Genomic DNA, 26,831 nt, shown 5'->3' with positions numbered 1-26,831 from the left:
CTTATGGCTTTAAATACCATGCTGATGAACCCCCATGTTTATATCTTCAGCTTGGACCTCTTCTCTGAACTCCATGTTAGTATACTCACCTGCTTATTTGACATCTCTCCTTGGATTTCCAACTGGCATCTAAAACTGAACAAAAACAAAACTGCTCTTTTCCTCCAAACCTGCAGTCATTAAGGCTTGTTTGCCTATTCACATGGCTCACTTCCTGGACTTCAGGTCTCTACTAAAATTCCTAGTGAGGCCTTCAAATACATTGAAGTAGTCACCCCACCTCCATGCTTCACATGCCCACCTATCCCAGCTTTGATTGTTTTCATAGCACTTACCTCCATCTGATATACAACAAGTATATCTTTTACTAACTGGTCTGCCTTTCTCTCTCTACTGTAATGTAAGCTCTTTTATTCACTGTTGTATCCCCAGTGACCAAACAATGTATAATATCTTTAGCACTCAACAATTATTTGCTTATCAAATGAATATTCACTGAGTTCAGGGAGAAAGCAGAGATGAGATCAAGAACACAAGTATAACACTAGCCTCAAAAGGAGATTTAATACACCTCTTATTTTGGGGAAAAGAATGTCTGCCGGCTTTGAACAACTAAGCAAAGTAATGACAGTAAAACCTGTCACACATATGTCTTACTATGTGCTCTGCCCAGGTCTAAGCATTTTACACAACTGGTGTAATCCTCTCAACAGCCTGTAAGTAGTCACCGTTTTATAGATGAAGAAACTGAAGAGTGAGGTTAAGTAACTTCCCAAGGTAAACAGCTATTTAGTGACAGAGCAGGGGAAAAAAATCTCCAGATATCTGGCTTTGGGGTCCATCATCTTAAATTCCACACCATACCATGTCTTGCAGGTTCTTTGCTGAGAGCAGTACAGCAGTGGTGGGATGCAGAACTTGAGAAGAGTAGAAGAGATTTGGAATAGCTATTGGGAGTTCAGTAGGGAGTCCATAAGGAAAAAACCTAAAGGATTGTTGGCAGTGCTAAAGGCCTGCATGCAACTAAACTATATGGCTTTGTAGTGGACTCCATTACTTGGTCAGGCTAACTTGACCTTCTGTGGTAATAGCAATAAAGAAAGAGTCATGTTAAGCCATTTGTAGGTTAGGGGGGCAGGTAAAGTGGAGAGGTCAAGAAAAGAAGCTAAGATGAAAACATTTGAAATAGCTGAGCAGGGAACCCAGGAGCAAGTTAAAAAATTATTAGAGTAGGCTCAGGGACCCAGGAAATAGAGGTCATGACAACAAGGAAGAAAAAATTCAGGAGCAATATGATACAGGAGACATAGAAATATAGACATGGTCAGAGAGGGGGATTCAGTGTTCAAGATCTGGGATGGAATTAGGGAATTGTCCAGAGGGATAGGGACCACCTGAGGCAGGAGTGAGTTACTGTGAGTCCAGGAGGCTGAAATCATCTCCTTCCCAAACCCCAGTTATCTTTGATGATGCTTCAAATTCCCACAGGCCAAAACAAAGGTCTTTATTCTACAACTAATGGTAAGGCCTAAAAAATAGGATAACTCCATGGGAGATAATTCAATGACTTGTACTAAGTCCTAAGTGACAGTTTTTAACTTCCTTCTCTACAGCTGGTTTAGACATTAAAAACTCTACAGATACAGCATTGGAAAATAGGGCCACCTAAAGATGCAGGTGGCTAGTCACCTGCTAAGTCCGCTTAGATGTAGCCCTGGTTGGGATTTTTGGAAAGCAGCAACTAATTTATATAAACCAAATATTTTATCTTTCTAATAATCTATTGAAATCAAATGCTTTTAAAGATGTTCTCACAAAATGTCAGTATTCACAGCTATTGGCAAATTCTGACACAAGCCTCTAGGAGTCAGTATACTAGTTTTTACTTGATTACCTATTACAAATTCTTATTTGATTATTCTACCAAATTTATTTTCAGTGACAGCAGAAAAAATAAATACTTTAGCTGCAGGTAGAGGACCTAAAGGCAAATCATCTTTAAGAGTTTTGAAAAATGACAGATGAATGGATAAACAAAATATGGTATTTACATACAGTGGAATATTATTCAGCCTTAAAAGGGATGAAATTCTGATATGAGCTACAACATGGATGCACCTTTTAAGGTTTTATTTTTTATTTTTTTAAATGCTAAGTGAAAAAGCCAGACACAGACAAATATATGATTCCACTTGTATGAGGTACCTAGAATAGCCAAATTCGTAGAGACAGAAAGTAGAATGGTGGTTACCAGAGGCTGGGGGTAGGGGGAATAGAGAGTTAGGGTTTACTAGGTATGGAGCTGCACTTTGGGATGATGAAAAAATTCTGGACATAGATACTTGTGAATGAATGTTGCACAACAATGTGAATGTACTTAATGTCACTAGCTTACACTTAAAAATGCTTAAAATGGTAAACTTTATGTTATATATATTTTACCACAAAAAAAGTTATGGAAAATGGAATAAGGTTACAGGGTTGGTGGGATCTACCTCCAATGAAAAAGCAACTATGTACCGAGGACAGTCTAGGTACAAAGAGATTTCCAAAGGAAGGTAGGATGGCTAGGGTGGAAAAAGTGATCTAAGTATTCCCACAATTTACATAGCAAAGTGAGTTTTCAAGATTAATTATTACACAGCTAGCAAACTGCAGCAGGGACTGTAGCTTCTGACTGCCCTGCTTCCAGTGGCAGGGTTGGAACAGAGCCTTAGGAACTTCCAGAGGTGGAGATGTGTTTCTAATTAGCAAGCAATGTTTCATGTAGGCACAAATACTTTGAGGTCAGAAGTCTTGCCTGATTCTTTGTAGCTCAGATTCCCCAAAAGTATCTGGCTCCTAACAGGTATTTATTACATAGCAATTGACCATAGATGAAAGTCTGATTTGGTTTATAAAATGGACACTAGATAATATCTTCTTGAGATGCTATGTCTGACTGGAATGAAATAATGTTATATAAAAACTCTGATACAAAGGTAAGGCATTATTCTTAATACAAACAGGACAAAAAGACTTGAAAATCTCCCTGAATGTCACAATTTATTTGCCATAATCTACTTTCTTGGTTAGTTGAAGGTTATTTTCATGGAAGGCACAAGAAGCTCTGATTTACCTTTTTCCTCTTAGTCATCTTGGGAAGAGTAGGGGATAGGCTTTTTTCCTATCAAGTTCCTCAAGTTGCTACATTTAAGGATATAACAAGAGATGAAAAAGTAATACTTTTTGAATACAAAAGGATATTGGGTTTATTTGGAATAAAAATACACTAAAAAATTAGTTATTTGTTTCTTTTAGTGATTTTTCTAAAACCCCTCCAGTTTTGGATGGATATACTATGCAGGAGGAAATCTAAGGTAAGGCATGAAGAGTCTCACAGATCTTCCCTGACAGATAACATTCTGCTGATCTAATCACATTTGACAATCAATTTAATTAATTTAATAATCCAAGAGATTTTATTATCCAAGTTTTATGTATCTGCCTCCTATAGATGAGTAAATCTGTGATACACTGAGAACAGTCAAGAATCGTATCTTGCATTTATGATTTAAGGACTTCTGTTTAAAAATTAAAACTTGTATTTATGTAACTCTATGATAATGGAAATTACAAACCAAACAGATATTTATAAAAGCTGATTATTTCAGTGAAGGATTTAAAGTAAAAAGCCCCTTCCAACTCCTTTGTAAACTGGGGAACTTATAATTACTTTAAGAAGAATTAAGTTCTTTCCTAATTATACTCCAGATTATGTAAAAGAGAAAACATTAAGCAATCTTGAGACTTTTACTTCCTCAAATTTTAGATGGATTGCATTTCAGAATGATTTTTCTAATCAACTTTATAGGAAATCTTCTAACTAACAAAAGGCCAAACATTTACATTCTTCTCAAGAGTTGAGTGAACTTTTATATATTAACACAGATGGTATTCCAGTATTCAGCACTCTGAACAGGAAAGGATATTTTCATTATCCATGTACCGTACGAATCAGAAGTTAAAATAGAATTTTCACGGATGGTCCACACGGTAGATTCCATGTTATGATTAATTCTAAGAGCACAAATTTCTGTGTCTTCAGTAGGAAGTGTACTTTTCAGTTGTCTTTATCTTCAAAGAGTTTTTGGTTTTTCTTTATCTTGCTCTTTTTGACTGCAAAGTGCAAAAGATTCCTGAACAAACTGCCTGCACATTGGGCACTGCTGAAAATACTTAACGCAGCCATTACACAAGCACGTGTGTCTACATGGCAAGAGCACCCAGTTCACGGTCCCGTTCTGGCAAACAACACAGTCCTTACTGTTCTCCTCAGATGGCTCCACTTCACTTTCAGACAGTCCAGCCCTTTCCAACAAACTTCTGTCTGTGTTTTTCTCTTCTGGAGAGGAATTGCTGGAGGGAGTGGAATTATTATTTGCAGACATGAAAAGTTGCTGGAAATTAAAGAAACAAGTTTAAAGATAATTATAAATGACAATTTCTCTTTAAATCTGAGGGTCATAAGAGCTGCTCAAAATTTATGAACTAGCAAATCCAGTAGCAAGGAATAATTAACATCTATCATAACTAACTGGAAAATATAATAATCTCTTCTTAAATGACCATTCTTTGGAACTGTAAACAAAAGAGACAGAAATAAGACTACAAAGTAAAACTTACCTTAAGATCATGAAATTGACCTTGAGCCAGGAGTAAATATTGATACAATATTCTGCAGGAAAGTTTATAAGTTTTATCAGGAATATGAATTACTGACACCATGGAAATCTAAAATAAAAATTGAACATTGATGAGTACTTAACCTCCTTATATTATTTTACATATATGTGACAAATGCTTCTCAAATAAAAATGAGACTGATAAATTAGAAAATTTACATGAATCTGTGTAAATCACAGTGACTGAACAACCAGTTACTGGCATATTTTTGTGAGTTACTTTATATTCAAATTTATAAATTTAATGTAATCCCAATAAAAATACCAATGAGTTTTTTTACAAAGCTACATGCATTGATTCTAAAATTCCCATACGGAAAAATAACTACATAAGAATAGCTAGGATGATACTGAAAAGACAGAGCTATGAGGGGAACAAGCCCACTCAGATACACAAACTACAAAGCTGGTAAAATTAAAACAGTATGGTACTGGGGCCGGCCTGTGGCTCACTTGGGAGAGCGTGGTGCTGACAACACCAACTCAAGGGTTAAGATCCCCTTACTGGTCATCTTTAAAAAAAAAAAAATAAAAGTATGGTACCGACACACAAATAGAGGGATAGAATAAACAGTCCAGAAACAGACCTAATTATATATAAAAATATGATAAAGGTGTCATCTCAAATCACTGGGCAAAAAGAGTCTTTTTAATAAACAGTACTGGCTACAAGTGTAGTGTCGCAATCTTGGGCACAGAGTAAGACTAAATTTTTCTAGCTTCCTCTTTCTGTAATAGTAAAATTCAGTATTTAACATTTATTCACCATTAAAATGTTTGGAAAGTATGAACTTGCAAAAAAAAGTGGTTTGAAGTTGGAGGAAACTGAATGAAGTCTGACAGCTGGGAATGGTGGAAACTGGAAAGATACAAGTATGTGTTTTTAGAGGGTTGATGGCACAGCTTGTTTTATGAAATAAAACACTAAGCATGAACAAAAAATAAAAAATAAACAATATTGGGACAACTGGATAGCTATTTGGAAAAATATAAAATTAGATGCTTTCTTCACACCATACATAAGAATAAAATCCAAAAGCATAAGAAATCTAAGTGTAGAAAATAAGATTGTACAAGTACTAGAAGAAAACAGGTAAATTCCTTTTTAGTCTCAGTGTAGGGAAAGACTTTCTAACTATGACTCAAAACCCAGAGGCAGATAAGTTTGATACATTTGACCATATAAAAATTAAAAGCTTGCATGACAAAAAAGCACCATAAGCAAAGTCAAAAGACATGAAAAACTGGAATAAAATATTCACAATGTATATCACAGATTAAGAGTTAATATCCCTAATTTATGAAGAACTTTTAAAAATTAAAGAAAAAAAAATGACCCAAATCCTATAGAAAAATGGGCAGAGTACACAAGATATAAACATGGCCCTTAACCATATTAAAAGATATTCAATTAAAGTTCAAACTTTGGAGGCAAGAAAACAGAGCATGCCCAGAGTCCTAGGCAGGAGCTGAGGGCAGCATTCCCCACTGAGAAACAGGCAAGGGGCATACCGAAGACACCACATCCTCAAGGGTAGCCCCCTACAGCCTCCACCACAGCCATGGCTGCTGCAAAAGTGATACTGTAGCAGTAGGCACAGCTACAACGCAGGCAGCCCACCAGGCACCCTGCTGCAGTGACACAAGGAGAATCATCAGTGGAGACCGGAAAAAGAAGAGGACATCTCTTTCCTCAAAGCCCACTCCAGCATAATAGAAGAAGCAACTGCTCTACCATGCCCCTGCTTTATTTCTGATTTTAGTAATTTCTGTCTTCTTTTTTTCTTGGTCAGTCTAGAAAAAGGTTTGCAAATTTTGTTGATCTTTTTCAATAATCACAAAAAAAGACTATTAAGCAGTTTACAAAGCACCATAGATGAAAATATTTTAATCAAACATTAACTTTACATAATTCTTTTAGGATATAGTAATCTTTATATATACTGTGTAACTTGTTAAATATGTAACTATCATTCATTTTCTTTGACAGACTTTGTTATGGGAGATTGAAATCAAGCTCAAAACTCAGTTCTCAAAAAAATAAAATAAAATAAAGTAAAATAATAATAATAATAATAATAATAATAATGAGGGGGCTGGCCAGTGCAGTTAAGTGGTTACAGCACAGTCCTGATAACTCCAAGGGCCAGGGTTCGATCCCTGAACTGGCTAGCTGCCAAAGCAAAAAAAAATTAGTAATAATAATAATAAATAACAAATGAGTATGGTATATCAGTGTAAAATCATGAACAATTCAATGAAGGGAATGCTTTTCTACAAAAAATAAAAATAAAGTTAAAACTTTGTTTCTCACCATCAGATTGACAAAAAGTCAAAAGCTTGTCAATACATTCTATGTGGAAACAGTCACTCATATATTGCTGGGGGAAATGTTAAAAAAAAAAAAAAAGGTACCATCCCAATGGAGAGGAATTTGGCAATATCTAACAAAATGACATGCATTTACCCTTCACCATACAACCCCAACAATATTAAGATACATACACACAGGTTATTCAGTATAAGATCATTTATTACTGGAAATGTTACCTGAATGTCCAAGCACAGGAGATTGGTTGAATACGTATGGTACGTGCATACCACAGACACAGTGGAGTGCTATGCAGCTATTAAAAACAAAACAAAACAAAAAGCACGAGGAAGACCTCTGCAAACCGACTGGACTGATTTCCAGGAGCTAATACGAAGTGAAAAAATCAAAGTACAAGAGTGTGTACAGCATAGACAGTGTGCTACCTTTTGTGTGAGAGAAGGGAAAATAAGAAGCACAGGGCAGATAAACCAGAAAACACTGGTTATCTACAAGAATTGGGGTGTGTGGGAATGGAGTAGAAGGGATATGGAATAGAACAACGTCTGAGTATCTCTCTTTATATAGTTTTTTGACTTTTATGGATACAGTTTGACTATAAACTCTCAGTCTTGGGAGGAAACAGGAACGGGGCAGTATGAAAACCAAAATAATTAAACTCAGTAAAGAATTATAAACCACTGGGGGAAAAAAGGAATTCATGAGGCCATAGAGATAACAGACAGATCGACAAACAAATGGGAGAGAAGGGAAGTCTCTTGCCAAGGACTGAATGGCGGGAGAGCTGGAGTTGGAAAAATAATCATTTTGCATCCATCACGGTAAAGATAAAATCTGACAAGAATCATCAATGGATATGAAATCCAGGAAAAGATTTTTATGAAAAGAAGGATATTTGCATGGTCTTAAGTGCCTCCCTACAGACCAAGGGAAACAAAAACCAGAACAGTGGAGAAATTAGGTAACACCTTGACTGAGAGATCAAAATTAACATCACCAATAAGAGAAAAGAACATCACAAGCTTTTAGAGGTGGCACCCTGAAAAGGACATGCCATCGTCTGTGTAGCTCACTGGCTGCAAATACATAACTTTGACTTGATCATGAGGAAACATCAGACAAAATGAGAATGTTCTGATTTCCAAAAAGGGTGTGTGTATACAATTCTGTTCTTCAAAAATGCTAATGTCATAAAAGACAAAGAAAGGCTGTTGGAAATATTTCAGATTAAGGAGGCTAAAGAGACATGACAAACACAAAACCTGACTCTAGACTAGAGCCTGTACTGGAGGGGAAAACACGTTGGGAAGAACATTGATCAACTGACAAACTGGAATATAGGTAATAGGTTGGACAAATATACCAATGTTAAATTTATGAAGTTGGTAACTACACTGTGGTTATATCAGAACATCCTTATTATTAGGAAATACACACTGAATATTTAGGGGTAAAGGATCATCATGTATACAACTTATTCTCAAATTGTTCATTTAAAAAAATATATGATATTATATATGATAACATATATTTTCATATATGGGCAAATAATATTGCAAATGGCAGAAACATTAACAACAGGTGATCTGGGTAAAGCGTATATGGTTTCTCTTTAACTTTTTTATTTTTGCCACTTTTTGAAATTAAGTACAAATAAAAATTTTAAAAAGCCTACTATGGTTGTAAAAACACAATATTCTTTACAGGTTTATAAGGATTTATTAATTCAGTAATGGCTTCAGGGGCTTTTAATACTAAATCAAAATGAAAGGATTGGCAGAAGATAGTAATGTTATCATCGCGTACTAAAAACCCTGTCATTTGATTTAATATTCAAAGCCTCTGAAGCTATTATCATGCTAGTTATAAATATACATGTAGTTGTAGATTTATATTTGATATGGAAAAGATGTTCAAATATACTATTAAATGAAAACGGGTCACAAAATAGTATGTACAATTTGATTCTTTTTAAAAAATTACATATATAAAGATCTGGAAAGATACAAATATCCAAAGTGGTTATCTTTGGATCATAAAATACAGGTGATTATACTTTTCTACTTCTGGCTTATCTAGATTTTCTAATTTTTTTCCTACCACACACATGTGTTATTTGAATAATACGGGGAAAATAAAATATTGTAATTATGTAAAAATGAAAAAATTTTAAAGTAAAAATCCTGCAATAACAATTCCTGCTTCCCTTTATCTATATAAGACAACAAACTGGTTCCTAATTGTATCTAATTTTAATTCTTTACTGTTATAATAAGAATGGGAATTTGATTTTTTTTTAAATTTAGAATCCCTGACCCCCAGACAAAATACTGAAAAACCACACATGACAAAGAAATATGAAATATTCTGTTTGCTTTTAAAATTACGAATAGAGAACATTACCACAAAATATACTAACAAATATGCTTTAGTTCCAATATTAGCCCCAAACTGCGAGATAAAAGACAAGAGAAGCAAGGATTAACAGGAAAAATGCAAGGAGTCTACAGACAAGAAGAATAAAAGACACAGAAAAGGACCCAGACAGGGAGACATATACAAAGGACAAGAGAAAACGGCTGTTAACTCTTGGGAGCCAGGCACTCAGGCTCCCCTGTGGGAATAAACTCCACAACCACAGCTGGGCCACAGTCTTCATTCCAGTTGGATCAGGAACCTCACAGCAAATCCTTTTCTCTTTATAATGCCACTAAACTGTATACTTAAAAATGGTTAAAATAGTAAATTTTATGTTATATATATCTTACCCCCCCCCCATCCTTCCCCATTTAGATAAAGGAAGAAAGGTAGAAAACAAAGCTGACTCTGGGCAACTAAAGTAGGTGGTGAGCACCATCAGTGAAGAAAAAAGGGACGAAAAGGGGAAGCTCGGTGGAAAATGACTGAGATCTGATCCTTTTGTTTTGAATAAAAGGAGCAGGAGAATAGAACCCAAGGAACTTAAAAGAGATGGAGGGACACAGTGCTGACAGAAGAGTTAGCCCGGGTAGGCAAGGTAAAGAACAAAGAGGCTGGAAATATGAAACACCACCTTAATTGGTCTTATTTATTTCCAATTGACAAGAAAGGAAGGGAGAGAGGAAGGGAGGAAGCCAGAAGACCTCTCCTACATAGGACCTCGCGCACACGCAACTAAGAAACTCTGCAGTCAAGCTCTGAGGCTCACTAACATCGCTCAGTATGACTTTTTTTCTTTTCTTTTTTTTACTTAACAAACCTTTATTGAACACCTTCTGTGTTCCAGGAACTGTGCTATGTAACGGAAATATAATACTTTTGATATGCTTTTTTTAAATTGCATATGTTTAAGGTGTACAATATGATGTTTAGATGTACGCATACTTAGTGAAATGGTTACTATAGTCAGGCAAATTAACATATCCATCCTCTCACACAGTTACCCCCTCCTTTATTGTGTATGTGGCGAGAGCACATAAAATCTACTCTTGTAGCAAAAATCCCCAATATAATATTAACTACAGTCTTCACATTAGATGCCTAGACTTCTTCATCCTACCTATCTGCAACTTTGTCTCCTTTGACCTACATCTCCCCATTTCCTTCTGCCCCGCCTCCCCTCCCATAACAGAAGAAACAAGCTGAGTTCAGCTCAATGGAACTTCACTTTGGTAATATTTAGAAAACCAAAAAACAAGAGAGGCTTAACTGCCACTGAGCAGGATCTAGATTTCCCTATAAGAGCCTGCACCTTCCAAAGCTCAACGCACACTTATTTCACGGAGATATTCCTGCTAAAAAAAAAAAAGGCAGGGAGAGTGGGGAGTGACTGGTGCAGGTCCACAAAGGCTCAGAGTCAAGCCCTGAAAGACTGGACTTTTCTTGACTCTGCTTCTGTCTGTATAAGGAGGATATTTGCCCTGCCTAACATACTAGGTTGTTGGAAGGAAAAAATAAGTTAATGTTAGTGAATGTACTCTGTATATTACAAAGTATCATAAAAAATGTTACCATATCTTTATTAATAAACTTCTATATCAAGCACTTCAGAAAAGTAGTAAATTGTGTATAAGGGCATTTTTGCCATGATATAATTTTACCAAAAGTTTATTTTATACATAAGTAGCACTAGATAAAGAAATAATCAGCACATAATGAGAAAATGAGATTACTGTAATTACTGAAAAGGACCAGACATATAATATGTAGGTGCAGCAGGGGTGTATGCAAAGAAAAGAGCTGATACTGTCTTAAAATTGAGCACTTTAGATCACTATGATGCTTATTTATTCAGTGCTATAAATGTTAAGAACATGCTTCCTATTCTATATAACAAACATGACAATGTATATGGAATGATGAAACTAACTTAATTCAACCATAACATATCTGTTATTTTCTAAATAAAGTCATATTCTTGTGACCAATAAGGAAAAAATATAAGTCATACTTTTAAGGTGCTGACATGTATAAAAATAAGACGGGTATACGACATACATATTCAGTTTTCAAGAAAAATGTGTCCAGGCCAAAAGAATATACTCAGAAATTAAAACTTTTCCTATTTCACAAACAATTAAAAACTACCATCCAAGTAACTTTAAGGTAATGCTTTCAGACATTTTCAATTACTTACAATATCATAAATTTCCCGGTCATCTTCATCAGCTAAGGTCAACAGGGCTACCAATGGATAGCGAGATCTGGGCACTGTACCAAAGTCTTCAATTTTAGTATCTCTTGGTAATTGGCAATATATTTCTTCTTTGCTGTCCTTCTTAATACTTTTTGAAAATGTAAAGGTAAATTGTTACTATAACCAAAAGACCAAAAATATATCAAAAATGATAAGTAGTAACTTAGCAGCACTTTATTTTACCCATAAAAAGTCCAATTTTCATGTGCTAATGGGTGTATCAGATAAAAGGATACAAATACTGCTCTTGATAGAGATATTCGCTATACAGAGCATCTTCTAATGCTTGAGGAGTACTTATTCTGAAGCAATAAACATGCTTCTGCAGAGCTTCATATAATTTTTGAACACTGCACCCCCAGTAGCATGTAAGGAAGCTATCTTCAAGGCAATCTGTTGTCAAGGTGATGCCCACTACAGAAAACAAATGAGAAAGAGAAAGAAAATTACCTAAAGTAACTTCTAATACAATTATAGATGGTGAGTAGCAAAAGCTTCCTTTTGGATGCTGGCCAGGCTAAAAGAACTTGTTAAAGGGTGTATACCTATAAATGAAGGAATAGGCTTCTATAACAAGAGATATAAAAATCTCAATGTCTGCACAATTTTTTAGGGCTATCAATAAACTCTATTTACACATTTACGCTTAGAAATTATTTATTTAATTTTCTTTCTTGGTGACTCCAAGACTTTTCCCACATAGACTTTAAAAACTAAAATACACAGTTCATTATTGATAATCTAGCACTCTCATAGTGTATATAATACTAACTATAAGAAACAGTACAGCAGAATAGTGCTGTCTCCAAAAGTAGATACACACAACCCATGGGATCCACAAAATGATTACTGGAGTAAGAAAAATATTAAAAAGAAATTGAGCTTTACTAACATTTATATATACATTGACAACATTAATATACAGTCTTGTCATGCAGTTAATGTGCCATGTGATATGTAAAATATCCTGAGGAAAGAGTGGGGCTCCAAAACATGGAGGGTTCAATAGCAATCATTCATTTGTTTACTTTCGACATAAGAAAAGATATTGCAATTTGAGTAGACCTGATTATGTGGACATCTAAATTATAAGTGGACATATAAATTATATAGTTTTACTTATTTAACACTTACATAGAACTTACTAAGTGCCACCTATGTGATCTTTTCCCCCTTGCTAGTCGCATTTGTAGCAATATCAAGTTCAAGGGTAGTGACATCCAGTGTCTCACGCTGCAACATTTAGTACTGCTTGACAGTGGTGTACTGACTAGATCAAAGGGCATGGTATTGGTCGCTGTTCCTGGCTAAACAGCCTTGGTTTCTGATTCTGGCTCTCCAAACCTACCAGCAACTCTGTAAGCTACCCAATATCCTTTCACTAAAGTTGTTTCTGTTGCTTGCTAATAGGAATTCTGACTATATATACATTATCTATGCTTTTAAGTGTGATCAAGAGTATGTGCTTAATGGAGATACACAAATACAAGCAGATGCTCCATAGGATACCAAAAACTGATTGATATTTTTTCTTTTCTTCTCAGTATGTAATAGTATGTACACAGAGTCTGAGATTCTGAGTTATGTATAACAGCAGTGGCACTGGGCCAGTTCTAACCACGGTTCAGCAAAATTTTAATCGGTAGAACTTTGCATAGGTAATTGGAGCAAAATTTGATTTCAAATTTGTCTATGATTCTAATCATCAAGTATTAATTCAAAAATGGAAAATTTCATTTGTTATTAAATGGCTGAAGAAAAATTCTCCAGTAATACAAGTTTTTATATACAAACACACATACATCTACACATATATGTAAAATCACATATTTTTCTCTATGTCACTTTAGAACCATACAACATGAGAAAGGAGAAAAAAGTTGGAGGCAAATAGGGAAGGGAAAAATAGAAAAAGCATATGAGAAAAAGTGGAAGAAGAAAGAAAACAAAATGCAGAAAATGATTACGTAATATTATTGTATTACTGGCAAAAATGTAAAAAGATGTATGTATAAGGCTATTCACTGTAGCACTAGTTATCATAGCAAAATGCTAGAATCAACCCAAATGCCCACCAACAGGAGATTAAATGAATGAAATATGGTACTCTACAATGAAATACTATGCAGCTATTAAAAATGAATTGAAGCATATCAGAATATCTGTATGTACTATTATGTAATGATCTTCGGGATACACTGCTAAATGAAAAAAAGCAAGGTGAAGAAAAGTACATATCATGTATATACTACTGTTTATCTCAGAAGACAGGATACCCATATATATGTGTTTGTTTATATTTTTTTAAAAAATAGGAATATAAGCATTTTAAAAAATCAACTTACAGAATATATAAAACTACACAGTTTATTTGCTTTTTTTTAAAAAAAAATAAGAGCTCATATGTGGAATCTAAAAAAGTTGTTCTCATAGAAATAAATAGAAAGTAGAATAGTGGTTACTAGAAGCTGGGAAGGGGAGGGGGGAGGGTGGGTTGGGGAGAGGTTGATCAACAGGTACAAAGTTACAGTTAGATATGAAGAATAAGTTCTGGTGCTCTAGGGTGACAACAGCTAATAATATTGTATTGTATATTTCATCATAGCCAGGAAAGAAGATCTTGAATGTTGTAACCACAAAGAAATGATAAACGTTTAGGTGCTGGATATGCTAACTATTCCGACTGGATCATTATACAATATATGAATATATTGAAGCAGCAAACTGTACCCCATAAAATGTACAATTAAAATAAATAAATATTTTTAAAAAAAAAAGAATCAGAGTTCCATTCAGAGCTGTATGAAAGACTTGTTTATAGACTTTACATATATACATTTGGGGAGAGCATCAGAGACCACTACAAATTGGGTTTTAACCAAATTTTCAAATAGTATGTCTCTAACTTGGGAGAGCATGGTGCTGATAACTATTTTAAAACTACCTATAAATCAAATGAAATAACCTTTTAAAATATCACAAATATTGACACATTATTTCAATGTCCTGTGTAGACATCTTTAATGACATCCACTTTTCCACAGTTTAAACAAACGAAATTTATTCTGCTGAGTACAACTTCCACCAAAATCCTTCTCTTTATTTCCCCATAGAAGACAGATAATGAGTGATACACATTGGTATTTTTAAAATTACAATATGATTACCAAAATTAATCATGTTGTAAGTCCACACATTTAAAATTTTTTCATGTATTTGAGTAATGCTACTGTTGGCTAGCACCTAGCGTGTAGGCAGAGTGAGAGGTCTCATTTACTGGCTCTCTTTTCATTTGCTTCAAACATTTGCAGGATTGGCTTCTGACTATCTGTATTTCTGCCTGTAAGGCAGATTGATGGATTTTCTCACACATTCTAGCTGACAGGTGCCCTGTGTTTTGTTCACAATGTATCAGCTCTTCTTACTTTTTCAGTGCATTTCCAGACTTGTGGAACTGTACTACAGGAAGAACAGCCTTGTGCTGGAAGACTTTTTTTTAATGGCAGTCCTGCTCCAGAGCCAGATATGTCATTGTAACAGGTTCAAGTCCATGGCCACAGAAGTCAGAGGTTACTGAACCACCACTATTCTGTACACTTCAATCAGTCATGCACAACTTACCATCTTCTAAACAAATTAGTTTTCTCCATGTCATATCTTAAAATTTGGTTTTCCCGAATGAAAAATATCAGAATGAAAACTCTTATCCACTATTTGAGGAAAAAAAGGGTTCCCTTCAATTCAGAGGGTAATAGGATTTATAGCAAAGGAGGAAGAGTAAGAAATTTTGTACTTTTTCCTTCATAAATCAAGATTTAAGGTTGATGATCCATACTGACTAAGCGAACTGGCTTTTGACAAGTGATTAGATTCTGGAAGTTAGAGGCAGGAGGGATGAGTAGACATGAATGGTCTACAGAAGCCAAGGGAGCAGGTTGTGAGGTCAGAAGGACCAGTCAACTCTGTGAAACACTGCAGAGAGAGCACTCACTCAGGCCTGGAAAGCTTCCACTGGATCTGAAGACTGCTAGTGATCTGGGAGAAAGTCACCTGAGTAGAAAGAAGCAGGCAAAAGTCGGACTGCACTGCACTGAGCAGTAGAAGATCAGCAGGCTAAGAAGAGAAGGCAAATGCAAACACCTTTTCAGAAGCTGGCTGTGAAGGGAAGAGAAGTAGGGCAGCAGTTAGAGTAAGATGAAAAGCTGAGAAAGATTTAGTTTGCTTATGTTTAAGATACCTGAAATGTGAGCAAGTATAAAAGGTGATAGGGACTCATCTCAGAAATCTTTGAAGAGCTAAGAACTGTATCTAGAACTACCTATGCATCATCTATATTTAACTGTCACAAAAGCATTTTGAAGTCCAGAAGTTTAAAACTAAACTCATTACCCTTCTTCTAAAACCTGCTGTTCCTCCTGCATTCCTTATCTGGGTAACAGGATCTGTCTACGGAGGATCCTGAGAATGTGAGTCTTACTAGACTCTTCTCTCTTACCTGTTGCACCCTGTGTTTTGTCCATAACAAACTCTTTATTGTTTCTCTAATGTATTATTCTGTTTCTCACCTATCTCAGTGCTTTGTTCCTGCTTCTCTCTCTACTTAGATTTTCCCTCAAGCTCTAGAAGTAAACACTTGCTTATTTTTAAAGACTCTACTAAAAAAAAAAAAAAAAAAAAAAAAACAGGAAGGAAGAAAGAAAAGAAAAATAAGAGACTTAGCATATTCTTCTTTTATGAAGCCTTTCCAGAATATGCCTCCCCACCTGCTATGGTTTCAATGTGTCCCCTCAAAAATTCAGGTGTTGAAACTTAACAGCCAGTGTAATGGTATGATGAAGTAGGACCTTTAAGAGGTGATTATGTCATGAGGGTGCCTCCCTTGTGAATGGGATTAAGGCTCTTATAAGAAAAGGCTTCACACAGTGTTGGGCTCTCTTGCCTTTCCACCTCTGCCACATGAGGACACAGTTTTCTTCCCCTCCAGAGGATGCAGCAACAATGGTCTCAGAAGCAGAGACCATGTACCTAACCAGACACTGAACCTGCCTGTACCTTGACCTTGCATTTTCCAGCCTCTGAACCTGTGAGAAATAAATTTCTGTTGTTTATAAATTACCCAGTCTATGATATTTTGTTACAGCAGTACGAAGCAAAGTTAACACCTTAGCAAACTTAACCACTTCTCTCTATATTTCATTCCAATGGTTCCTAGATGTTCCTACAGACAATTTATTTTTCCAAGTAAAGAAACAAACTGCCATCTATAATTACCATCTACAAAAATAACATTTTATTCCAAAATAATTTATACCAAAATAACATAATTTCAGATGAAAAGACAGTTGTTCTGCAGAAGGTTGGCAACCTTACATTAACTGTACTTAGACATACTACACCACCCTTACATTTCTCACTTCACTAAAGACTAATGAAAACAGCACAGTGTCCTAACAGACTTCTCTCCTTAACACCAGTAATACTTTATTACTCTCATTTGTACACATATCTGCCTGTTTACTGGTTGATAAGTTCCCTAGGAGCAAGGCTTGTGACTTCTTAGTCTTTGTATCTGCAGTATGCAATCCAGTCCCTGGAACAAAACAGGTGCTCAATAAATGTTTTTTAAAAGCCCAATAAAGAGAAAACAATAAAGAAAATAAAACGGCTAAAAAAGGGGCATACGATGAGGGAAAATCTTTGGAAAATAGCCACCAACTTGTAATTGAAGCTGAAGATGGATTCGTGATCTCTAAACCAAAAGGATTCTTGACTTGTCTCATTTGCTTTTTGAAAACTCTTGTGCTGAACTGGGTCTCTTCTGAATTTCTCAGAATTACTGGAACATCCCAACCAAACCTGAAGAAAGGTAAAAATAAAATGAAACAAAACATATCTTTAAAAATGTTGAAACTTTGTTACATGTAAAGTAGGTTGTGCTTCATTAGCTATTCCCTTTAACATAAGTACCAGAAAAAGAGGCTTTACTCAATTTACATTATATTGCAGAATTAATCTACAATTAAGGGAAATTAGAGATCCCTCAAAAGTGCAATATATTTTTCAGCTGGCTGAATTGACAAAATCTTGAAAAGAAAGAGTTCTACTGTTAATATTATTGTTAATAACAACAAAGGAGCATAGTGATTATAGATAAACAATATTTACTTTAACAGTAAAAACATAATAGAATTATTGAATTTTTAAAAATATATGAAAAATGAATACATATATAATATAGAGACTATCTGATATGATTTTCTGGAACAAGAACTTTTAAAATACCAAATGTAGCCCTTCACTTACATAATATATTTTCTACTTCTAAATTTCATGTAAAAATGTTAACTCCTACAATGCACATTGAATAGACTTAAAAGTAAAATGAAAGGGACTAAACTCAAATTCCTAGTAAAATTTAAAATGAGCTAAATTTACTCAGTTTGCATAAAGTAACCTAAAATGAATATACACCAGTTAAATTAGGGGATTGCAAGTTTGATGCATTCCCTTCTCTCCAAACACATAGTAGTGATAGATAAAAAGAGAAGACAAAAAGTCCCAGCTGAAATGAATAAACAAACTGTGGATTTAAAAAAGGAATAGTGGTACTCAGCACTGAAAAGGAAAGACTTATTGCTATAATCACATGGATAAATTTAAAAAACATCATGCTGTATGAAAGAAGCCTCCCTAATATGAAATTCCAGGGTGGGCAAAACTAATCTATGGTAGAAATAAAAAAGACAACAATGATTGCTTTTGGGAGGGCAGGAGTAGGAATTGACTGGGAAAGAGCATAAGGTAAATTTCTGTGGAAATGGTAATGTTCTAGAGCTTAATAGAGGTTTGAGTTGTATAGATGATGTGTTTGGTAACAGTCTGCAAATGGTACACTTAAGATTTGTATATTTCATTGTATATAAGTATTACTTCAAAAGAAAAAAAAGAACTACAAACAAAAACATTGAACTCCAGCCAATAATACACAATGCTTTAGTATTTACAGATGAAGAGTACAACTTACTTTGAAGTGGATCACGAAATAAGATGACTGATTGGTAGACAGAAAGATGGATAAATGGAGATAGTAGTAAAGAGATTATAGTAAAATGTTGATGGTAGAATCTAAGTGATGGGCAAATGTGTGTTCACTGTAGTATAATTCTTTCCAGTGTTTCGTATGTTTGAAAATTTTTATAGTAAAATGTTGGGGGAAAAAAGAGATATAGCTGGGTTTAAAGACAGATTCCTTTACAAGTCTGAAAAGGGAAAGAACAAAGTAATGAATACGGCTGTTGCCATGATTTGGTGGGTTCTGAGCCTGGTAGCAGGCAATGGCAACTATGCCTTTCATGTAATAAAGAGGCCAGTATAGGTGGTCCACTGAAGACAAGGGCCAGAGCCAGGTTCACAACCTGAAACCAAGAACTGGGTTAGACCAATATCAATATGGGACAGAACTGATATTATAAGACCTGGTTCTGGACCAGAGGTCTAGGAATCTGAGTGTAGGCAATTATAAAATGTCTCAACAATGAGGGTGATGACAAAGGGAGAAAAAGAACAAAACAAACAAAAACCTTCCACTAAAATTTAGATTACAAACTAAAACTTCAAAAGACATGAATTACTCTAATGCTGAGAAAAAGCCAATAGATTGACAAATGGAATAAAAATTCACCCTAGATGAATTTAATTTTATAATTAAAGTAATACAGTTGGATAAGGCTGCTCTGGTCCTGCCCATCAAAGCTGAAAAGCAAGCCTGTAACACATCAAACTGTTTACAAGTAACTTAACTGTGAAGCAGAAGTAAGCTCAAGAATCTGTATGAATACAAAAATATCTAGCACTCAATAAGGTAAAATTTACAATGTTTAGCATCCAATAAAAAATTAACAGGCCTGCAAAGAAGCAGGAAAATATTACTGAAAATTAGGAGAGAAACTAATCTATAGAAATAGATCCAGAAATGATAAAGATACTAGAATGAGTAGACAAAGACATCAAAATAGCTGTTATAACTATATTCCATATGTTCAAGAAGATAAGCAAAGATCGAACATATTATATAGAGACATGTAAGATAGAAAAAAGACCCAAATCAATTTCTAGAGACAAAAACACACTGGATGGGATTAAGAGCAGATTAGACACTGCAGAACAAAAGATTAGAAAACCTGAAAAAAATGCAATAGAAAGTACCTAAAATGAAACAGAGAGGAAAAGAAGACTGAACAAAAATAAACATCAGTGAGCCAAGAGACAACTTCAAATAGTCTAATACATATGTAACTGAAGTCTGCAGGGGACAGGCAGAGGACAGATAAAGCATTTGAACACTAAAATGCTAACTATGTGGAGAAATATAATGTTTTTCTTATTTAAATATCTTCAAAATATTACTTGAATGTAGACTATAATAAGTTAGAGGTATACTACAAACCCAAACACTGAGTCCAAGCTTCAGTGAACCAAACAAATATGAGTTAACACTCTAGATACAAAATTTCTTGAGAATATACATAGAGCAAGTAATCACTAAAATAAGTTATTACTAATAAACCAACAAAGGAGATAAAATGGAATCACATAGATTATTTAACTAATGCAAATGAAAGCCTCAACAAGAAAGAAAAAGGAACAACGAAGAGATGGGGCAAATAGAAAACCAATAGCAAAATGGTGGATTTAAATCCAATCATATTAATACTCACATTAAATGTAAATGATTTACGTTTTGCCTTTGCTAAAGGCAAAGATTAGCAGATTGGATAAAGCATAAGACCCATCTATACATATGCTGCATACAAAAAACCCAATTTAAATATAAAGACAAAAATAGATTACAAATAAAAGGATGGAAAAAGATACACCTGCTAATACTAATCAAAAAAAGCTGGAGTAGCTATGTTAATACCAGACAAAGTAGATCTCAGAGCAAAGACTATTCTCAGAAGTAAAGCTGTTCATAATGATATAGGGATCAATTCATCATACAGACATAATAATCCAAAATGTTTATGCACCTATTAATAGAACTTCAAAATATGAAGCAAAAACTGATAAAACTATAAACAGAAATAGACAAATCCACAATTATAGGCAGAGATCTCCGTTCTCATCATCTCAATAATTGGTAGCACCAGTAGATAGAAAATCAGTGAGGATATCAAAGACTTCAATAACACTATCAAGCAACTTGACCTCATTAGCCCTTATAGAACATCTCAACCAACAACAGTAGAATATATCTTCTTTTTAAGCACACCAGGACATTTATGAAAGTGAGATCATATTCTGATCTATAAAACAAGTCTCAACAAACTTGCAAGTCAAATCAAAATGTGTGGTCTCTGACCACAATGGAATCAAATTATAAATTAACAACAGAAAGATATCTTAAAAATTCCCAAATATTTTCAAACTATATAACAAACTTCTAAATAACCCAGAGATCAAGAAGAAATCATAAGGGAAATTTTTAAAAATTATGAACTGAATAAAAATGAAAACATATATATCAAAATTTGTGGGATGTTGACAAAGCACTATTTGTAGGGAAATTTAAAAGCACTAAACATCTCACCCTTATTAAACACAGGCCAATACTGAGTCCAAGTTTCAGTCAACCAAACAAGTATGAGTTAACACTTTAGATCCAAAGTTTCTTGAGAATATACCCAGACCAATAAATCTGATCTGATCTAGCATTACATTCTATCCTCCTTGGCTTAATATACTTCCAATCCATTCTCACACATATTCTCCAGGTTCCTGCAGATACAAATTAGCAAAATTTTGCAGTTCTTTTGGAATACGGGCTATTTCTAACCAGGTCAGATTTTGTCCCTGTCCTGTGGAGCATGTCTCATGGTGAGAGGTAATAGAGGTAGTAGGTCTTAAGTATGGATATCCATTTACAAAGCAGATGCCCTCGGTGTGGTTATTACAGGATTTTCAGGCTAGTTTTCTCACACGTGGAAGACAAGCTGCTTTCATCAACAAGGGAGGCTCAGAGTGACTGGGGTTTCAAGATTCTTAGCTTTGTCCATGTCTATCTAGATGTCCCCCACTCCAAGTCTCAGGATTTTATTTCTGTCCAATCAATGTCTAAATGAGACATTAACAAGGCTGTGTAATTGTATTACCAGCACAATTAACACTGTTCGATTTTTAGCAAGGCTGGCTCTTTGGCTACAAAAAATAAAGTGCTTCAGGACCACAGAAACCCTGATTCTCTAAGACTTGATATGAGAGTTTAAAGACCTGAACTTGTCATTTTCTTTCTGTAAGTGCTCCAGTGACCTTCGAAGCAACAATCTTGCCCCTCCTCAGTCTTTGTAGTCTTCATTACTGCCATAACAGTCAAGTGCCTTAGCCACTTGTTCCCCGCAAGGTGCTGCTTCAAAAATCATTTTATCGCAGTCAACCAAAGGTAGTTATTTGTTTAATTGTGATGCCACTACATGCCATGGATTATTAGAAACTTATTTCTCATTGGCAAGGAGCTAAGAAATAACCAAACCAATCCCCAAATCCTATCTTTGAGAGTTCCCCCTCCCCCGATTCCATTCTTAGTAACAATTTCCTTATTGGTCAGGGTCTAGTTAGGAGACCAAAACCACACCAGTTATTTTAACAGAGTATTAAAATTTTTTAAAAAGTTACCCAGATGTTGAAGAATTGAAAAGACTAAAAGGGGACACTGAGTATCAAAGAAGTAGTAATGGCAGGAAGCAGCTATCACTCCTAGGACAAAGGAATAGAGGAAAGAGAATTACTACACTTTAGAAATTTGGAGGAGAGACCCCATGGAGCTGGGACTCAAGTCTGAGGAAAGGATACTTATCTTTAAGAGATGCAATGATTCTGGTTCTAGGAGAGCAGAAAATTATAAACTGGAACAACTGGGACCACCTGTTGCTGCCAGAATGAGGACTATTGATGTGGTAAGACAGACAAGAAAGGGAATCTAATAGGAACCAGCAAGTCCCTTCGTCCTCTTTTAGCCTTCCAGTCTCCCTCCCTTATTGGTAAAGTCTGTATGCAGCCAGCTAGCAAAGAAGAAATGTGGTTTTAGAGTTCTGTCTCAGATTCACAAAGCAGAGTATATAAAGGTGGTATGAAGTTGAGAAACAGCAGCTTAATAACCCATAGTCAAGAGGAGGCAGAGAGCAGTGGCTGAGTCAGGGTCCCTGATTATGTGAAACTGTTAAAGAATATATATGACATTTGGGGCTCCTTTCCGCACAGTACCTGGCAGGCACTATTAGAGCTCACAGAAAGCACCACATACCATACTTCCATACTTCCAGTTGTGTGATTCTTTGCTACTGCTACTGGGATTCCAATAATCAGATGCTCCCTTTTTTTCTCCACTCCTCACAGTGCAGGTGGACACAGGGAGCAGTGAAAAGGAGGAAGGGGAAAGAAACCAAGAGAAGTTTTGAGGTAAGAACCACGACAGAGTAAACAGATGACTTTAGGGCTTGCACTTTGGGAGGTTAAAAATACAAACAAACAATGACAAGAGAGAAAAGCATGGTGAATTAACTAGTTTACCCTTCTGGCTGGGGTACTATTAGAAAGATGTTTTTATAAGATCTAGATGGTGTCCAAGTTTTCATTGCTTCTAGTCAATAAATCTGTGGCCTTAACTTAGGCTTACAAATAAACATAGTAAAAAGTTTATCTCCACAGGCAAAGTTAACCCAGATGCAAAAAATTGTTGAGTTAGGTCCAAATCAGGATGGAAGTGACTGGCATTTACCTGATCTTATGGCCTCAGCAGTGCTTAGTCTAACCTTCCAAAAGTTCTATAATTACCCGAGCTTCCACCCCTGTAAAAGCCATACATACCTAAAAGGAGTGATTAGGCAATCATTAAATTTTCAAACCAAGTCTTAAAACTGGCAGACCCAGGATTTGAACCTATTTCTGTCTGACTCCAAAGTCTTATCTCTTAACAATTACAAACATGAGGCTCTTGACTACACTTCACCCACAGATGCCAGCATCATTATTGATATGGATTTCACTCATTTTCTTGTTCCCAATGCTAAAGATGGATATCTAAGATATCTTAGTTGGCGTATTTAAAATACAAATTTAAGCATATAATGCAATTATTAACTAATTACCTATTTTCCTTAGGGGAGGAAAGTTATGTTTCTCTAAGAGAATAACACTAACATTATAGTCATTTAAAAATCCTGTGATAAGACCACTTTTCTCACTTGGGCAACACCTTCCTAATTCCAATTACAAACTTTCTGGAATGAATAATAGCAATAAAATTTGATGGATCAAGAATAACAAATTGTGTAAGATTGATCTCATCTTCTCCCATCCACATATAAGGAACTTTATGCTCTACTGCTGGGAGGGTGGGGGGCAGTGTGGAAATGTTAAAACTTTGGTTAGATCCTTAAAGATGGCATATTTCAGACTGACAAGGGCCTATGTCCTTTTAAAAGAGTAATCACATATATGTTTGATCTAAGGGTATTTTTAAACTCATTTTACACAGCCTGTTTTACTCACTAACATGTTCTCCTCTGCCCCTCTGCTCATGCTGTATTCTCTGAAATGCTCTCTCTTCTCTACTATACACATTCGACGCCATTTATTTTTCAAAATACTCATTCTGCAAAATCCAGTTCACGTCTCTCTCATCAACAGAGTTCTCTCTGACCTCCTCAGGTCATGGCTGTTACCACTTAGAACTACCGTTTGATCTATTTGGAACCACCATCTTCTCAAAGAGACTTTGTAGGCTGAAGCCTAGAAAAAAAACTGTTGTGAACAATGACGTGGTTTCAACTAGCTGTATTTATAAGGCTTAGCTAAACAGGATACAGTGGCATCTCCTCACAGAGAAATTGTAGAATCTCTGGGCTAGAATTGTTCAAGGGTTATATAACAGTCCATTCTCCTTGTCTTCAACAGGTAAATTGCCTCTAACCCTTCAGTGTAACTTATTTCTAAGGTCACTTCCAGCTCTGAAGTTATGATTTTATAGTTCTATAGACTAAATATTACTTCCAAAAGTGTGGACTGTATGTAGAAACCATTAAATTCTCAAACAGTAACAGAGTTCAGTCATAAGTCATGCTGAAAGATCTGAGACCAAGTGCTCAGTTCTGGTCAGAAACACAATTAATCTCGTTCACTGTACACGTCTGCGCACCGTACCCCAGGTGACTGATATACCCTAGACACACAGTAGGCCCCAATCAGGGACAGAAGCCTGCTGGACAAGCACTTTATCCCAACACCAAGACTAGGCCCTTCCTGGCTGCTTTATCACCTAGCAACAAAGCTGGGTAAAATACCCCAATCCGGTAACACCCTCTGATGCCCGCAGCAACGGGGACAGGACGGTGATGCAGGACAGTGACGCAGGTGCGGTGTCCACACTGTTTTCCTCCCAGAGCCGCAGGAGACCTCAGCACAGACTCCCAAATGGCCTCAGGCGCCTCAGCCCCGTGACCCCCCGATTCATGTGTCCCCTGCTGCTCACCGTGACATCACTCCCCGGCTCTCCGCCCCTTCCCCGTGCCCCTACCTCGGACACTCACCATCCTAGTACCAGGCCGGTGGTCACGATGAAGCAGGTAAAGACCACCGCGATGTAGAAAAGCGGCGAGTACTCATAGAGCGTTACCAGAAAGACCGCAGCCATCAGGGGCTCGCCGGGGCTGAGCCCGGCTGCGGCCGCCTAACTCAGCCCAGCCCAGCCCAGCGGAGCCCAGCCCACCCCGCCGGGATGAAAGCCACTACGGTGCCCCGGAGTGGACAAACTTTGTAGGTCCGCACTCGCCTGGGGTTCTTGTAAACTAGACGTCTGGGCTGCCTCGCGGGCAGCGGGAGCCTGCATGCCAATCACGGCGTTGCCTGCAGGGCCCTCCCGCTCCCGCCCCGAACGATTGGCTTCGCAGAGGGGCGGGGCCCAGACTCGCACCGCCCCCGACTCTCGGGATGACCCAGCGAGCGTCATCTCCACCAGTCTGGCCCAGGGGCCATCGCTGTTCTCCCGGCAAATTTTAAATAAATAACAGCATTAGGGCCACTTTGTACAAGATTTAGACAAGTGTAGATTTTCAGATGCCAGAGAGAGAAATCCACGTGCACCGTTTCTAAATCCTGAAACCCTGCATATTAGATCCTAGGCAAATTCAGGAGGAGGAGTAGGGCGGGCATCTTGGGTTCTATAAGGTGAGAAGATAGCCCCACACCTGTTCTTGTTTTAACTAGAAGACTTTCACATAGGCACAGTGAAAAGACAAAAAGAAGTGTCTGCCACAAGCAATTTGTACAAGCCTTGTCAGCCTTTTCAGACTGGTCTTAATCATAGAGGAAAATCAGCATTGCATGTCCAAGATTCTCTCAGAAATAAAACAACCATCCTCTTCCCACATCCTACCTCTTTTTCGCCTGTTCCTACACTACTCAAATTAGAATTAGCCAGACATTTGAACTTTTTGTGTTTGCTTTGACTTTAATAATAATTAAAAAAAAATTTTTTTTTAAACTGAGCAGAAGCTTTTAAGTACGGAAAGTAGCTAAATGCCCACTCCTTATCCTCACCCACGTTGAGTCGGCTCCATCAAGCTAGTCTTCCTGGAGGCCTCTCATAACACTTCACTAATAACTCATTGCTTTGCGTTTTATCCTAAAGCCACGCCTAGCTACAGCAGAGATGGGGGAAATGTAGTCTTATTTTGAGCATCAGCATCCCACAGTACAGATCAGGGTTTTGTTACTGAGGAAGAAAGTGAGAATGGACACTGAGATAGGTAACCAGTAGTATCTGGCTCACTCCCAAATCACTAAGAAAATTCATACTTGAGGAAGAAGAGCTGTTTGTCCTATGGCCTCACATATCATATCCCTTGGCAAATGACCATTCATTCTCCAGAGTAGTGCTATTTGAGAAGCTTGCTTCTACAACATAATTTTTAATTATTATATATCTGATTTGTGAAAGTATATAGTTTATTTAATCAGCCGTCAATTGTTGGACAATTTTTCATTACTGTAAACAACACTGCACTGAACATCCTTAAAGCTAAAATATTCCCATAGGATGAATTAC

General features: G+C 36.3%; 1 protein-coding gene across 3 annotated transcripts; it reads right to left on the bottom strand.

The window, feature by feature from the left end:
- Positions 1-3,026: 3,026 nt before the first annotated feature.
- On the bottom strand, positions 3,027-25,488 carry CGRRF1 (cell growth regulator with ring finger domain 1). Of its 3 annotated transcripts, none has more exons than XM_063090446.1 (6): positions 25,315-25,488; positions 17,448-17,587; positions 11,968-12,145; positions 11,672-11,819; positions 4,666-4,773; positions 3,027-4,439 (listed from the first exon to the last, which is right to left on the bottom strand). In XM_063090446.1, the coding sequence occupies exons 1-6, from the start codon at positions 25,416-25,418 to the stop codon at positions 4,119-4,121; spliced, it is 999 nt and encodes a 332-aa protein (XP_062946516.1). In that variant the 5' UTR covers positions 25,419-25,488; the 3' UTR covers positions 3,027-4,118. The 3 variants fall into 3 exon arrangements, with proteins under 3 accessions (XP_062946516.1, XP_062946518.1, XP_062946517.1); XM_063090448.1 differs by having other exon boundaries at positions 25,302-25,369; XM_063090447.1 differs by lacking the exon at positions 25,315-25,488 and adding an exon at positions 23,031-23,109.
- Positions 25,489-26,831: the final 1,343 nt, after the last annotated feature.

The sequence above is a fragment of the Cynocephalus volans genome, chromosome 3 (genome assembly GCF_027409185.1).
Source record: "Cynocephalus volans isolate mCynVol1 chromosome 3, mCynVol1.pri, whole genome shotgun sequence".
Classification (NCBI taxonomy): Eukaryota; Metazoa; Chordata; class Mammalia; order Dermoptera; family Cynocephalidae; genus Cynocephalus; species Cynocephalus volans.
This window is presented reverse-complemented; position numbering and strand designations above follow the sequence as displayed.

Coding starts and splice junctions, on each gene's coding strand:
- CGRRF1 (XM_063090446.1), bottom strand. CDS start 25,418: ATGGCTGCGGTCTTTCTGGTAACGCTCTATGAGTACTCGCCGCTTTTC. Junction 12,146..17,447: donor ATCTTCAGCTTCAATTACAA/GTTGGTGGCTAT, acceptor TGTTTTCTGTAG/TGGGCATCACCTTGACAACA. Junction 11,820..11,967: donor CTCTATCAAGAGCAGTATTT/GTATCCTTTTAT, acceptor ATTTTCAAAAAG/TATTAAGAAGGACAGCAAAG.